This window comes from Herpailurus yagouaroundi, unplaced genomic scaffold, assembly GCF_014898765.1.
Source record: "Herpailurus yagouaroundi ecotype Mexico unplaced genomic scaffold, PumYag 28, whole genome shotgun sequence".
Classification (NCBI taxonomy): domain Eukaryota; kingdom Metazoa; phylum Chordata; class Mammalia; order Carnivora; family Felidae; genus Herpailurus; species Herpailurus yagouaroundi.
This window is the reverse complement of record NW_024412376.1, coordinates 165,026,494-165,042,811: the sequence shown is the minus strand read 5'-3', so window position 1 is coordinate 165,042,811 and position 16,318 is coordinate 165,026,494. Positions and strand designations below refer to the sequence as shown.

The 16,318-nt window shown below is 58.4% G+C and overlaps 1 protein-coding gene across 1 annotated transcript in view; it reads right to left on the bottom strand.

Annotated features, from left to right (window-relative positions):
- Positions 1-16,318, bottom strand: part of SORCS2 (sortilin related VPS10 domain containing receptor 2) — a 276,069-nt gene that overhangs the window by 252,279 nt on the left and 7,472 nt on the right. Inside the window, exons 3-4 of the mRNA XM_040495164.1 lie at positions 15,989-16,140; positions 8,801-8,868 (exon numbers count right to left, since the gene is read on the bottom strand). Of these exons, the coding sequence (XP_040351098.1) occupies positions 8,801-8,868; positions 15,989-16,140 (220 nt within the window). The remainder of the gene's footprint in view (positions 1-8,800; positions 8,869-15,988; positions 16,141-16,318) is intronic.

The following is a 16,318-nucleotide window of genomic DNA, read 5'->3' as shown; positions in this document are numbered from 1 at the left end:
GGGAGGAAGGAAGCAGGCCTGGCACCCACTAAGTGCCAAGCGTCCACAGGGATTAGCTGCCGTCCTCATCAGAACAGCCTGGGACGTCGGCACGGCCACAATCTTCTGCTCGGATTACACAGGAGAGGATGCGAGGCAGGGACGTCTCGGCCCCCGGACTCAGAGCATGATCTCTGCAGGGACACAGACCACCCAGAGCTCTAGCCCACGATTAGCCTACAGGTAAAGCCTATCGATGTCTAAGACGGTCTCTCTAAAATCCCCACTCTTTCCAGGCCGCCAAGGGGCAAAGCACTTCCTCTCTTTATAATTTTCCCACTGCAGACCGTGGCCATAAGCCCTCAGCACCACCCACCTAGAAGGACCTATCAGCGCAGCTGGTCTTTGTTGGCCCGGACACTCAGGGCCCCAGGGGGCTGCCGTCAGCTCAGGAAGCGCACTGCACACAGTCTCTGTCCACCCGACCCTGGGACGGTGGAGCCACGTGGACGTCCCCAGGCCTGGCCATTATCCACCTCTGCAGGGAAGGACCTTGATGATGCTTTGTACCAGTGCATGTCAAGAGGTCCTTGGGTGGCTGGGGTTTACTGCTCAAACTCCCGAGGCCCTGCATTCACAACACAGAACGTGAAAAGCCTGTGCATTAAAAATGGAGAGGGAGACGCCAGAGGGCCACGGAGTCAAATCTGATTTTAAATAGAATGGTGTAAATAACACAGTAACAGGATGGGTAAACAGAAGTGATCTGAAAATCTCAAACATCAGCTCTACCAGAATACAAACTCTATAAAGCAGAGTTTCCCAAGGTTTGTTCCGAGGAAAACCCATCCCGAGAAATGCTCAGCAGAACAAAAATAAGAGACTATGTAAATATTAAAACGTAGAAGGAAAATAAAATGAAAACTAACTCAATTTCAATTTAAAATGAGATAACATTTACATAAAATCAAAACGAAAGATTACGGGCTCAGAGGAGATAGAGAAATGCCACACAAGCTTTTCCGGGAGATGTGTGATGTGAGTTGGCATGGCAGGGACTCCCAAAGTCCTACTGCAAAGAAACGCGGGTGATTTTCAACCTCGGAATGTTCACCAGACTTCTATGACCACAAAACATGTATTTTCTGGAAACACGTACGACCTGTGTGACACTTCCAACTGTCAATCAGCAAACCCTGACTTCGCTCCTCTCCCGTCCCCTGTTGGTGTCGGGTTGGACCCCGCGAGTTGCTTTGGTCAACGGAACTCGAGCAAACGTGACGGAAGCGGAAGCTTTAAGTGTGCTTGTGGGGTTGGCTTGGTTCTTGAGCCGCAGGGTGGTGCCTGGGAAGAACCCGGCCCGATGGCCTCTGCCCCCTCAGCGTGGGTTCCAGAACAGATGCAGGTGGCCCAGGCCACGCTCTCCAGCTCGCAGCCTGAAGTAGGGCTCCCCGGCCACGCCCCGTCCAAGGAAGCCAGACCAGTCAACCCAGGGGTGTGAGCCTAAGTGCACGGTACACATCACCGAGTTTGGGGTGACTCATTCCACAGCATGATTGTCACCATAGCTGACTAATACACCATCCCACAGAAGCACCCTTTCAAGACTTGCACACAGGTAAGACAAGCAGGTAAATCCCAGGGGAGGAAACGTGAATAGTCAACCAACAAAGGACAGTATGTTCGACCTCACGAGGAATCACAGAACTGCGAAATTAAACAAGAGGGGGCTACACTCTCACATCTGCTCGAGTACAGACATACGAAGTCTGACAACTCAGAGACGCGGGCGTCCCTCCACAGACAGGCTGGCAGCAGGGACAGAAGAAGGAAGCTGGAGACTCACGTGTGGGCGCTCGCTGCAGCCCAGGTGGGAATCACAAAATGCGGGGGATAAAACTCCTCGTGCTCCCACGACAGGGGACACGTAAGTCAACCAGATGATACGTGCCACGTGCAGAAATCACCAAAACCGAGGTGGGAGCACAAATCAAATTACAGAAGGTGAAATGACACCACTTCACCCATGTTTTAAAACATTTTTTAAATGTTTCTTCATTTTTGAGAGAGAGAGAGAGAGCAGGGGAGGGGCAGAGAGAGAGAGGGAGACACAGAGTCGGAAGCAGGCTCCAGGCTAGGAGCCATCAGCACAGAGCCCGACATGGGGCTCGAACTCACGAACCGTGAGATCATGACCTGAGCCGAAGTCGGATGCTTAACCGACGGAACCACCCAGGCGCCCCTGTAACAGGACATTTCTTGAAGAGGAGAAATCCCAGACAGGAAAAAATTAACATCTATTACAGCCAGGGAATTGGTCTTGGGCTAGCCTAGGCTCTGTTATGATAACAGCTAAAGCCCTAAATTTCCGTGGCTCCCCAGCCACTGGCCCCCAAACTTAATCAGATGACCCCCAAATAACTACAAGGGAGACTGGGGAAGGAAGGAAACGCTTGGATTATTTGGTGAGCACTAGATCAGACTGTCTCTGACACACGGTACCCAGTACATTCTACAATTCATGTATACATTAAAGACTTCATGATTAAATTCAAGAAAGGAGAAAGAGAATCACTCCACAAAAGGGAGGGGATGCCAGCAAGGCACTCTGGGAGAAGACCTGAGACCCACGCCCACCCCCAGTATTCCCGAGGTTTCCCCTGTGGGAGGTCCTGCCCAAGGTCCTTCCTTGTGCCAGGGGAAAGGTAGGGCTGGTGTGGCTCTCATACCGGCTCAGTGATGGCACAGGCACAACGCCAAGTGGGCTACGGGACTGAGGCTGCCATGCTCAGTGTGAGGATGCAGGCAGTCCCAGCAGAGAGAGGTGGGGTAGGGAAAGGTGGGCCAAGGTCCACTTTCTCCCCAGCGTGGGGATGCCCCCAGTCCCCTCGTGCTCCAGTTGACAGCATCAGAGCCAACTCTGTGTTCCTGGCCCCCACCCCATCCCCTAGGACGGCCTCATAGGTGTAAAGGGTTCTCTAGGTCACGTGAGCATCTCCTAAGAACCATGTCGCCATCCATCCATCCACCCGTCCACCCATCATGTGTCCATCCATCCATCTGTCCATCCTTTGTCCATCCATCCAGCCATCCATCCAATGTCCAACCTGTGGCAGATCTGTGATGGGTTCTGGGCATCCAGTGCTCACCAAGGTGGACCTGACTGGTCTCCATCCCCAATAAGTGCATGTTCTGGGTGGGGCGAAGGGGGATAAACCATACCCAAGAACTCCCACACTCAAGGAGAGATACAATAAAGAATGCCTGGGGGCTACTTACACTGAGAGGAGGGGTGTCCTCTTTGAAGAAAAGAGGTTTATACTGAGACTAAGTGTCCACAGGGGCCAGTACCTGAGGGTCAATGCCCAGCGCAGTCCAGGCAGGCGGCCCCAACAGGCACAGCCCCCTTACAGGGACCAAGCTGGGCATGGTGGAGGCTCAGGCAGCAGGCTGGCTGGACGCTGAGCGGCAAGAGGGGCTGGGCTGCGGAGTGGGGTAGGACCCGGCACCGTGGCTTTTATCCAGGTCCCTGGGGAAGCCCCGGCAGGAAGCTAAGCCTCACTCCTAAGCGGCCGAACCCCTGGCTCCTCCAAGCGTGGTCTCTGGACCAGCCCCGATGGCAGCATGTGGCCACCTGTTAGAAATGCAGACCAGGAGACCCGAGTGACCGTTGAAGCCAGAAAGGCAATGCCGGAAAGACCCCTCCTGGGTCTGCTCTCACCTGGGGGGGCCCCTGGGGGGTCTCCACACTGAGTCTGCGTCTTCCAAGGCATGGCCCGAGCGGCAGTAGTTTTGAAGAGATTTCCAAGTGACCGTTACATACCTCCTCCCACCGAGGACCCATTTTCTACCATCTGCATGTGGCTCCAACCTCGATGGCTTGCAGTTACCTTCCTGACGGCGTCTGTGAGGCAGCCGAGCCTCACCGGCCGTTTGGGATTCAGCGGTGGTGACACCAAATGGGCCTCCCAAGACCCAGCCCAGGCTGGACACCGGAGCCGTGCCTGCCGTAGCCCAGACCAGGCCAAATGCGGGCCCAGGTCGGGCACAGACATCGGGCGATGCTGAGGCCCCCAGCTGACCCCGGAATGAGCCAGGGCCCTGCCACTCCAAGTGTGCTCAGTGGGCCAGCAATTCGAGCATCGCTAGGGGCTTGTTAACAATGCGGAGCCCCGGGCCCCACCCCCGACCCAGGAATCAGAATCTGAATTTTAACAAGACCCCCTCCCTCCCCCCTGAGGCTCTTCTTCAGGATGTGGATTTTCAACCAGGGACAAAATTGCCCTCAAGGGGCAAAAACTGGTTCTCGAAGGGTGCGAAGGATCTTACGTTTTTATGTACAAGGCGCAGGTCACATTGAACTTCAACAGAAATACAGTCGTGGGCGGAGGGGCACCTAGGAGAACAGTGTCTCAAAGGCTTCCTGCAGGGAACGGGGCCGATCAAGCAGACAGTTGAGGGTCCCAGCTCCAGGCCGCGGGGGCCCGGGCAGCACCAGCCGGGGACTTTGCCTCCAATCCGTATCAGGGGTGCCCGTTCGTCCCTTTGCCTGGGAGTGGTCTCAATTTTCCAATGGATAATGCAGTGTCCTGGGAACCCCCGAAGGGTTGCCCCTGGGAACCTGGAGGGACAGCCCTGAACCAGGGGAAGAACCAGGCGACATCCTCCTGCAGGCAGGGTGTGGGGGCACAGGAGCATTTACAGATCACGTCCATATTAATTCCAAACGCTCTTTATCTTTACCTCGCAACCGCTATGGCCCCACCGTGGAATAGATACAAGTTGCACATCAACTCTCAGAGGGACCGTGCGTGCCCACGCTCTTCTATACTTGCCCCTACAGCCTCTGGCTCTGCCCACTGGGTCCCCCACCCCTACACCTGGACAAGGAGGGCGGGATGCCCAGGTATCAGTCTTGGGAAGCCACCAGGGGACAAGGGAGCAGGGCAAGACTGTGGGCGTGCGTGCATCTCAAGTCCCTGGGGCCTTGCAGGGGCGAGGCTTGGAGGGGCGGTGAGGGGCAGCGGGGGAGGAGCTGGGACGGGGCTACAGGACCCCACCAAGGATGAAGAGGCAGCAAGGGAACACAGGTGAGGATGGAGAGGGGCGACAGGGGCAAGAGCCATTTAGGAAGTCAGATCCGGGCAGTGCAGCCCAGGGGTGAGGACCGTGCAGTGAGCTGAATGACACAGCCAAGCAGATGTGTCCACGACCTACCTCCAGAGTCTGTGCATGGCCTTATTTGGAAAAGGGGTGGTTGTGGATGTCACTAAGTCAGAGCTCTAGAGATGAGATCACCCCGGATCACCTGGGTGGACCCTGAATCCAACAATAAGTGTCCTCATAAGGCACACACACAGGGCAGACACACATAGAAGAGGCCGTCTGAAGCCAAAGCTGGGGGCAGGGACTGGCGTGTCCCCCCACCCCCACCCCAGGAGCTGGAAGAGGCGTGAAGGATCCTGGGGGAGCCCGGCCCCACCCACACCTTGATCTCAGACTCTAGCCCCCAGGGCCATGAGAGAGCAAATTCCTGTTGCTTTAAAGTCCCTACTTTTTGTCCTTCGTTCCAGCAGCCCCAGGACATTCGCACAGACTGGACATCGGGCAAGCGTCAGGCAGGCTGGTCTGGGTGAGTGTGTTCCTCCTGCTGCCATCAGCCCTGGGAACCCAAAATGGGAGGTGCCCGCACAGGATCAGCTCTGAAGCCAACTGGAGGCTCTCTGGAGGGTGGGGGGCAGCCTCGCTCCCTCCCAGTGCCCCTTCCCCAGAGTGGAGGGCACGGCCCCACCCTGAAGACCGGACGGGGTGACATGGGGCCCCTGAAATGCAGGACAATTAAAAATGCACTCGGCTTACGTTTCAGAGAGCCATTTCCAGAATGTAAATACCATACCTGTCCTTAAAAATGGACTCACGGGGACCGCACAGGAGAACCCTGGGGAGGCTCAGGGCGCGTCCAGCGAGTGACTCTCTAATCCGCGTGATCCAGGCACGGGCTCTGTCAGCGCCCATCCACGTGGGCCTTGACCAGCAGACGGAGGCGGGGTGGCATCCCCACGCAAGACCAGTGGCAACCTTTCCACTTCTAAAGACACTCACGCAGGTGCCAAGGTAGAGGGGACACGGGCTGAAAATGCTCGCAAGAGGAAAACGTGATTGGCAGTCGAACACAGACGCTACTCATGCTCCCCGGGAACCAAAGGGACTCAAACGGGAGCGGCCGCTGGGGCCTAGACGGCCCGCTCGGGGGCCTGCAGCGGGCCGGCCGGCCTTCCACTCACTCTCCGGCTCGGTCGTTACCCCCCTGGCTTCTGCCCAGAGAACAGAAGGAGAAGGACAACCACACGCCTACATTTTTTTTTTACGGCAGCGGCGCGGCCCCGTGTCAGAACGAACCCACCAAGGGCTAGTCCGCGGCCACAGGAAGCGCTGATGCGGACGCGGTCCAACCTCGAGAAACTGGAAACAGATGCGTGAAGAAAGGAGAACGCAGAACTTTCTTCCACGTCTGACTATATAAATACGTCCGCGAGAGAAAGATACACAGAGGATGTGATGGCTCCACGCCGGAAGTAACGGGTGGGGCTGGGGTGATCCTTCCTGACATGACTAACGCCTTTGCGTGTATTTTTAATAAAGGAGAGGAGATGCCTGCACAGAGACAGTGATGAGAAAGAACATGGAGAATTGGTCTGTTGATCTGCTTCGGAGAAAAACTAAATCGAGACCGTGTACCGTTCTGGGGACCTTTCGTGTCACCTCGCCGGGCCCTCATGCTCTCCCAGGCGGAGACAGAGCGGACAGAGCCCCCCCGCTGGAGCAGCCCTGAGGTGGGTGGTTGGCCTCCCTCTCGGCTGCTGTAGCCACATCTGAAGAATCGGGAGTCTGGAGCCCTTCAGCAAAAATTCCTGGCCCCCGTGCCACGGGGTGGCCCAAATCCACCCGTCCCCACCGCGTCCCCCATAAGGGTGGGCAGCAAGCCCTACGTATACCCCACAGCTCTGTCCTGTGGGCACAGATGGCACTGGGAAGGAGTTCCAGCAACATTTATGACCTCCCGTTTCCGAGCGCAGCCCACGGAGATGCTGGAGGGAGCGAGGGAAACCGTGCATTCCGGATGGCCAGCGAGTGCAGCCGGTGCAGGGAGAGCCCGCCCGCCCATCAGGGCGTGGCTGGTGTGCAGCATTTGGGGCCAGCGAGGCGGCTACTATGGGATGCTGCCCAGAATTCAAGGCCAAGAGAAGAGCCAAGTGCCCCTGTTCACTCTGCAGCCCCGGGGGGACCTCCTTGGACCATCCACCTAGCAAGAGACAACGCCCTCCATGGGCCAGCCCGTCCCAGGGCCTCACCCTGAAACCCTCAGAGGGCCGCAGTGAGAGGTGGCGGGAGCTTTAGCGCTCACGCCACGGTCCACTCTCATCCCCAATGCCGAGCTGCCTCCCCGCAAAACTGAGCGGGACTTTTGAAAGCAAGCCTCGGACCTCTCCTCGGGGGTGAGCTGCTTCAAGGCACAAGACGAAATGACGAGGGGGAGTGTGGCAGGAAAACAGCTGTCCTCTTTGTAGGATGCTGACCCCTCTCCCTGAGGCCGACAGAAGGACTGGGGGGGCGGGCTGGGCGGGGGGGGGTGGGTGTCTGCAGGGCGAACCCGCAAATCCACGGCCGGGAGGAGCCGGCTAGGAAAGGCTCTCTGGCTGGAGGGGTAAGAAAAACGCAGGGCAGTACGAGTGGTTTGCTTGCTCCCCAGGCTTGGTCCCATCAGCACCACCGGTGACCAACCCGGCTGCCCCAAGACGCCCCCATTCCTTATACAAGAAGGAAAGGACCCAGCTGGAGGTACTATTTCAACACCTTCCCGGAGCATCACGGAAATCCCCCAGCAAGAACCAACAGGATGAATCATCAAGCCTCTGCCCCAGAAGCAAAGCCAAGAGCCAAAAATAAATCAACTCAAGGGGGCTGCACACATACAGGAGTCCTGATGAGCGTGCAGAGGTGTTTTTTTTTTTATGGATTTCAAATAGAAAAAAATGAATTAATTGGTGCTTGAGAAACACACCTTGAAAAACAAAACGGTCCAGCACACCCAGGGAACGTGGGAGTGGCGAGCAGCGCGTGGAGGAAACACAATCGTGGCCCGAGGACAGCTTTTGAGACGACAGCCCCAGCCGCCCGGGAGCCTCCCTTCCCCCTCCCCGGGTGAGCAGGTGTAAATATTGAAGATGATAGTAACTGAAATGATTTCTCCAAAACCTCCTTCTCTCCCGCCTCATTTAAAACATCAAAGGGGCTGCTTAATGTTCTTGGACTGAGTTCACATCTCACATAGAAAGAGATATCCCCCGTCGCCAGTGGGTTATTTATTTACCAAGCTCTTCGGCTGAGCCAGGAAGAAAGAAACACGTCTGAACAATGAGGATAATCGGCATACTTGGTGGACTCCAGAAGCCGCTCGTCTGAAGTTCAGAGCGTGAGCGGAGGGAATGTGTGCACTGACCTGAATTCAAAATGCAGACCCTCTTCCTCGGGGAGGAAAAAAAGGCAGGGGGAGGGGGAGGGGGAGGGGGAGAGGAAAAACAGAAAGAAAAGAGAGCGAAGGAGCTTTCTAAAGGGCCGTCTTTTCTCCGGTGCTGTTTGTGCCCACTGCCGAAACCCGCTGTCGCTTTCCACCGTGTCCTACGTGCATTTTGTAGCCAAAGAAAAGTTGCGAGGCCGCCAACTCACAGGGCTGCTCCAGCTGGGCGTCTGGATCTCAGCCCTCAGTCTCGGGAGTAGTGCAGGTGCGCAAGGAGAGAGGCCCGCCCTCGGCTTGACTTACCGCCACAGAGAACTTTCCAGAACCTTCCCCATGTCGGCGTGGTAATACTTCGTCAGGATCAAGATCACCTGTGGTGGCAACAGAGAGACAAAGGCAGAAATCAGCCAGTTTCGAGGCTCTGAAAGAGGGATGCGGGGACGTTCCCTGACCCAGTACACATCAGGGGCCCGGGTCTTTCTGTCGGCTTCCCCGGGAGGCCCCAGCCAGCCTGCACACAAGGCCGGTGTCCGCCCTGAAACCTCCCAACCTCCCTCCGTCCTCAGAGTGACTTTGGGACCATCCCCATCCTGCCAGGGCCACCAGGTAGCTGGCACTCAGCAGGAAAAATTCTTAAAAATTGTTTTAATGTTCGTTGATTTTTGAGACGGAGAGAGAGAGATGGGGCGTGAGCGGAGGAGGGGCAGAGAGAGAGAGAGGGAGACACAGAGTCCAAAGCGGGCACAGAGCCCGACGCGGGGCCCGAACCCACGAGCCGGGAGATCGTGACCTGAGCCGAAGTCAGATGCCTAACCGACTGAGCCACCCAGGCGCCCCTCAGCGGGAAAACTTCACACTCGGCCCCAGACAATCTCAAACCACGGTCAGAGGGTCAGCCGAGCTAGTGTCCCAGAGTGCCGGGCAGAGGACGCGTTTGACAAGGCTTCGGGAGATGGGGCCTCGTCCCCACCAGGGCCTTCGAGAACACCTGCTGGGGCCGCCCCAACACGCGGGCAGGCAGGGGCCTCTGCCCCTCTCCTGCCAGTGCTGGAGGATGCCGGGACCAGCGGAGGGCTGAGGAAGGCGCACGAGGGCGGCCGAGGCGGCAGGCGGCCCGCACATCATCGACGGGGCACACGCTGCTTCGCGGCCCCTCAACTATCATCACGCGCGTGGGCCCCCCCCCCCCGACGAGACCGTGTCCCCTCACCCCCGTGCAGGAAAGGGAACTGTTAGGTAATAACAAAAATAAACGTGCTCAGAAGCACCCGAAAATTCCTCCAGACGCACGGACGGATGGACCACCACAGAAAGGAAGTGAGGACTGGCCTGCCTGGTGGGAAAAGCGCCTTGTCCCCAGCGACTTCGCTGGCCAGTGCATTTTCCCACACATCACCTTTCATTTCGCTTGCTGCCAGTCTCTATTAGCTGCTCCCGGTTGCCATGGGAACCGGGGGGGGAACCCTGGGGACCCCCCCCCACCCGCTCCCAGCAGAGCCGTTAGCCCGGTTAATCTGGGGTCACCACACTGGCCGGCTCCGGGTTTGGTTCCTTCCCGCCCCGCACGGCCTCCTCTGTGTTAGGGACGTGGCTGCCCCAGACACCGTCTGGCTGAGCTTCCCCTGCCCGGCGATGAAAGCAGGGAAGATAGGAGGAGGGGGTGCCAGCCGGGACGGGACGGCGCACATTCTGGAGGCGGCAATGATCTAACGCAGACTGGAGGCCTCGGCGGCGGGGGCGCGACGGCCCCGCCTCTCGCTCAGGAACAAAGCCACCTTCCCCTGCCAGGCGCTGGGGCTGCCGAGACGAGCGGGGAATCCTCTGAAGACCCGGGGAGGCGGGCAGAGTGACAGGGCCTGGACAAGCAGGAGACAAGCGTATTTTTAACCTATTGATTTATATTTTATAGCCTCGCTGCTCCCGGAGGGGATTTCGAGGAGCCAGAGCGTGACAGCTGGAAGGGACCTCAAAGTCTGCTTCATCCAGCCCATCCAGGGTGAAATCCTTAAGCCAACATCCTCATCAAGCCCCAGCTAGCTGAGCTCTGCCCGCACACCTCGGGGGGTGGGGAGCTCACGCCCCAGCACGGCGTTCGGACCCCTCCTGGATGGGTCTCTCCACTCACACCCACCCCCTTCGTTCTGAGCGCCAGCCCCACCGGGCCTCTGCACGGGCTGTTCCTCATGCTGGGACCTTCTTCCCGCCCCCACTCCTGACACCTTGGGTGTCTCCCAGACCCCTCCTCTGGTTCAGTGCCCCCCACACCCTCCCAGACCCTGCGCTCTCCCCTCCAGCACGGCTCACGGGGTCTCTTTTGAACATTGGACGATGAGCCCTTCGGGGGAGGGGACTGTGTCTCGTCTTATGTCCCAGCACTGGGCACGGCACCTGCTGTCTAACATGACTAAGGCAATGAAGCCAGGGGAGGCGAGGGCCCTGGGTGAGGGTCTCCTCCCCTGCTCTGGCCCCCCTCTGCCATCAAGAGCACACACCGTCTACCCTTCGTGCGATGGACAGAATCTTTCTGCTGGCACCACCTTAACCCACGGGAGGTTTGGGCTCCAGAGGCCAGGGCCGGGGCCATCCTTGCCTGGCGCTGAGACAAGGAGCCACCCAAGAGGGGTCAGCCCTGAGGGAGCCCGGCAGGCACCCCTCTCTCTGCAGCGGGCAGCGGAAGGCGGCCTCTGCTTTGGGGTCAGCCCCTCCGAGCCCCAGGGAACTGAGGTTCCCTACAGTGAGGAAGAGACACCCAGCTCCCTCCGTGGGGGTGAGGGTGCCGGAGCCAGCAGCCATGCTCTGGCCCATGCTCGCTGGCATCCGCTTGTCCCCTGGGCAGCAGGGACAACCCCTGGGTTGACTCGGCTCGTGCACATCAACCCTCTTTTCACCCGGGACCCACGTGCAGCTCCTGTCATTATCCCCACCTGCAGGCGAAGGAACTGAAACAGAGAGAGCCTAGGGGTGCCCGGGTGGCTCGGTCGATCGGGTGTCCTACTCTTGATTTCTGCTCAGGTCATGATCTCACGGGTTTGCGGTTCGAGCCCCACGTCAGGCTCTGTGCTGACAGCTCAGAGCCTGGAGCCTGCTTCCGATTCTGTGTCTCCCTCTCTCTCTGCCCCTCCCCTGCTCACGCTCTCTCTCTCTCTCTCTCTCTCTCTCTCTCTCAAAAATAAATAAACATTAAAAAATTTAATCAAAAAGGAAAAAAAAGAAAACAGCGAGCTTAAACGCTGCGGGAAAGCATACAGCACCCAGCACCCCAGCAGGTTCTGAACCGCCGAGCTGAGGTTGGGTCTCCACCGTCCGCTCTGCTGATACTGTCCCGCGATTCTCACACGTGCTTGAGCAAGGGCCCCACGTTTTCATTACTTTTTGAAAGTCGTTTCAAAGAACCGAAAAGTATGGCACGTCCTTCTGGGGGTCCCAGCTAACAGCTTTGGAAATGAAATATGCCAGAAACCATCTTCCAGTGGCTGGTATGTTAGCACAGCTCTGGCGTGCTTTGATCTGGGCGGGAGACGAATCTGGAAGGGCACTGGGGCTTCTGCGTCCCAGCCTTCGCCAACGGTCTCCTCCGGCCCCGAGGTTGCCGGAGCCCCCCGCCCGCACGACTCCTTCCGGACAGTCAGAAATGCCCCGACGAGGATTGAGAGCCACGCCTGCCCAAGGAAGGACAGACCCCACAGGTCCTAGGTCACCCTGTGTCTCCTCTTTTCACTCCTGGCCCCCCCGGCCCTGGAGGTAGGCGGGCTTTGCCCTGACTCCCCAGATACACCGTCACCCAGGTCTAGCCAGCCGTGACCCCGGTGAGAGAAGCCAAGCTCTCTGGGCTTCCCAGACCTGCCTGTCCTCCATGCTGCTGTCTATAGGTTCCACCACGGAAGGGACGTGGTCCACTTGGCTCCACCCTGAACTCCCAGGACTCAGCACAGAACGAAAGCTCACAGTATTTGTTGAGTGAATGAAGGAACAAGTCAGAGAGTAAATGAATAAATACTCCTTCCCAGAAGCAGATCCGGAGAGGACACCGAATCGGTCCTTCGGGCCACTGTCACCGCCCACAAGTCCCTGCTGCCTAGGGTTCCCTCCCGAGCCCACTGCCTGGGCCACCCTCTCCTGACCCAGGAAACGCCACCCAAGGGTGCAGAACATGGCCCGTTCTGGAGGCCCCCAGCGACAGCCATCCATCCCTCAAGGGACAAGCTCGGGACCCCCGGTGGGGTGAGCCCACCCCGTCCCAGTGATGGTGCCCACGAGGTGGCCCCAACTGGGCAGCCAGGGCCAGTGGGATGTCGTGCGACCCAAGCAGCCCCCCAGGGCCCCCCGTTCAGAAAGACCTGGGCTCGGTTTCATGCTGTGCTGTCACTGTCTTGAAATTCTTAAAGAAGTTTCAACGAGGGGCGTGTTTTCGCTACGCATTGGACCCCGTGAACAGCGGAGCTGCGCCTGAGACAGGTGCCCACCCCTCTGACGTCCCCAAGTTTGAATCCCCCTCCAGCCCCTCGAGGTGCTGGAAAGAGAGTATCTGCCTGACCCCCAGTTCCACCAAGATGGTGAACCCCGTCTCCCGAGTCAGGGAGACAGGAAGCCAGGCCAAGGTGGGGGCTGGAAGGAGGCAGCAGATTTAGTGGTGGAACCCATGGGAACCTGGGACACCTTCCAATGCCTGCCTTTAGAAATGGAGGAACAGATTCAGAGAAGGGAAGGGGGGTCCAGCAGGGATAGGCCTGGTCCCCAGAGATCCCCAGCCAGGGCCCAGGGCCAGCTCCCACTGGCCCCGGGCACTATTCCAGGGACGGGAGCGGTGGCCTCACCAGCCTGCTCCTCCACTGAGAGGCAGCCGAGGGCTCTGTCCCCAGGAAGGAAAAGAAACCGTGATGTCCACACTCAGTCCGTGCAGAGACCCTCGGTGGGCAGAGGAGCCCCCACGCAGGCCCCGAGCAGCCTGCCTCCTGCCCAGGCCACAAGCCAATTCAAGACCCAGATAGTGAGTCTCTGCCCCCAGGACGCCCAACATGCACTTCTGTCCCCCAGTGAGCCCACAAAATCCACTTAGAAATGAGGCGCTGGGTCTGTACCTCAAAGCTCCAGAGAGGGGCTTGTGGAAACAGCCCTGCAGTTGGAGCCACCAGCCGAGGACCCTGAAGTGGCATCAGGGGTCCGCCCCTGTGGCCGAGGCTGGCTCGGGGAGGTCTCGGCGCCCAGGGCACATGGAGGCCCGCAGCACCAAAACGAACACCGCCGCCTGCAAGTGTGCTCGCCACACTGTTCACATCGTCTTTCATCAGGTGCCCCCGCACGGCTGGCACGCTTCTCGGATGGAATAAAACCAAACAAGGAGGGTGTGGCGGCATCGGGACGACCTCGGCCCTCTGAGCCTCTGTCTCGTCCTCTGTGAAACGGAGCGGATTCGGGTGCGACCCCACAACGCTGCCGGGGGAGGGGGCGATGCCCATCCACGCGAGCCTATGCCTGAAATCAGAGCACAGAGGCCTGGGGGCGAGGCCCTCTCTCCCTGAGCGGCCACTGGCACGTTTCTAGGTCAGCTATTTCTGTTTCCTGGGGTGTGAGTCACAACAGCGGGGCCGACAGGACGCCCTGGAGGGACCCGCAGAACGCTAGGCCTCTTCCCGCGGTCGGCACGCAGCCGGGCCCTACGGGCAGTGCAGTGACGAGCGCAGACACGAGCCCTTCCCGAGCGCGGCCCGCAGAGTGGGGAGCCTCCTGAACGGCCGCCGGGCCCGCGTGGGCTTCGCGGAACCCTCCCCGCGCCCAGAACCCGCGGCGTTCAGCACTGTCACCTCCCACGGGCATCTCGGGACTAGAAGCACGCAGATCACCTCCGGTTGGAGGTCCCAAGCCTTTCAAGGAGCCAGTGGGAAAGGATTTTGAAGCAGCCTTATATCTGTGTGCCTTCCAAGGGCTCAAGGATAATCCCCAAAAAATAACAAATAGCACAATTCAGGAGTCAATCAATCGCACACACACACACACACACACACACACACAGCAGCAAGAATTCAGCATCAGCTGCCAACTCGGAAATGAACTTCCCATCAGAAAAAGGGAAAATGCAGAGGTGGCCCGTGAGGGTCAGGCCTGCAAGGCCCCAGAAGGCGCCCCTGCCCACTGATGTCCCCCAGGCCAGTCGGGACAGGGCCGGCCCATGGCACGGTGAGTCGAGGTTCTCGCTGCTCACAGTGGGGCCTGGGACCAGCCGTGCACACTTCGCACGAGCCCCTGGAAACGCAGAACCTGGGTGAGGCCCCACCCCAGACCTGCTGACTCAGAATCTGTGTTTTTAACGTCGACGTTTCAGAAACCACACTGGCGGATCCCCGGGTCCCTATCCGCTCACCCCCATCAGAAGCTGAATTTCCTTCTAGCACGCAAGAGGGCCCCATTCTCTCCATCCTCAAGCAGCTGTTAACCAACAACAAACACACACCACCCTCAGGCACACACTCACCACCGTGAATTTCAGTCACCCCAGGGCCTTGGTACATGCTGGTTCCTGCACCTCTGCCTTCCTCCCGCCCCTCTGCTCTGCCTCTTTTCTGCTCATTCTTAAAGCCACCTCCCCCCTGAAACCTTCCCCAGAGGCTGTGGGCTCCAGGAGGGCAGGAACCAAGGCCACCTCTATCAGCACCTTCTCCCAAGCCTAGCCAAGTGCCAGCACATAATGACAGTCTGATAAATAACTTCCCAGTGGATGAATCAGTGGCTAACTGGCTCCAAAAAGCCAGGAATGACTCCTGGTGTGGCTCTCCCCATTCCCACCCCACCTGTCCACTTTCACAGGTGCAAAAGTTGACGCGGGAACGTGTACAACATTTTATCATCGCAGAACACCTGAACACGTGGGTTTAGAAGCCCACCGAAGGCTGAGGCCCAGAGGGAGGAAGGCTCCAGACTGGGGGCACCTGCAGAATGCCACTCCTGGCTCTCTGCACCACGACGCACTGCCTCCTGGCGGGAGAGATGCTGAGGCCAGGAAGGAGGTCAGGGCCTCTCGGCATGTGCCAACTGTGCCCATTACACAGATGAACAAACTGAGGAACCAAGAGATAAAACAATGGCTCCAAGAGCATACAGCTAGCCCTTCGATGTGGGAACACAGAGAACAAACAAGGCCTCAAGTGTTAGAAGGAGAAAAGGGAGGTCGGGAAAGAAGGCAGAGGGTAAGATGTTTTGTGGTGACTTCAAGTATTCATCCAACGAACAGTCTTTTTTGCCCTATACGGCAGGCGTGAGGGTCCACAGAGAGGAAGCCGCCAGGGTCCCAGCAGCCACAGGCACCGCTGTCCCCTGATCCCATCAGATGATGGCATTCTGCCTGCACACAGGCCTCCAGGATGCTCCAGAGAGCACCACGAAGGCGTGTTTCACGGTCTAGGAACGCGTGTTCACAAGCAGAAAGGGTGGAAGGCTATGCAGGGATCGTACAACCTCAGGAGAGGCTGGGACATACACCCACACACGCCAAGGGACGCTCCTGTCCTGAGCTGTGTGCCAAGGCACCCTCCTGGGTGTGCCCTTGTGGGGGCCGGTCCAGCCACACAGCTTACATCCCGTTCCAAAAGGGACAAGATTCTCAGAGAGGCCCCAGCAGGAGAGGCCTCCCGGCTGCGGACTCACCAGCCCTGAGGGTGGTCACGCCCGCTGCTTGGGTGAACCCTCCATTCCTGGAATCTCCGTTCACTCGTCTAAAAAAGCGAGGAAAAGTCCCCGTGCCATTCTTGGACTGGAAGGTGAAGGCGTGACAGGCAGCAGGTCCCAACAGACTTTAAAACCTGTAAAGTGTTCTCCCAGGGGAAGGGG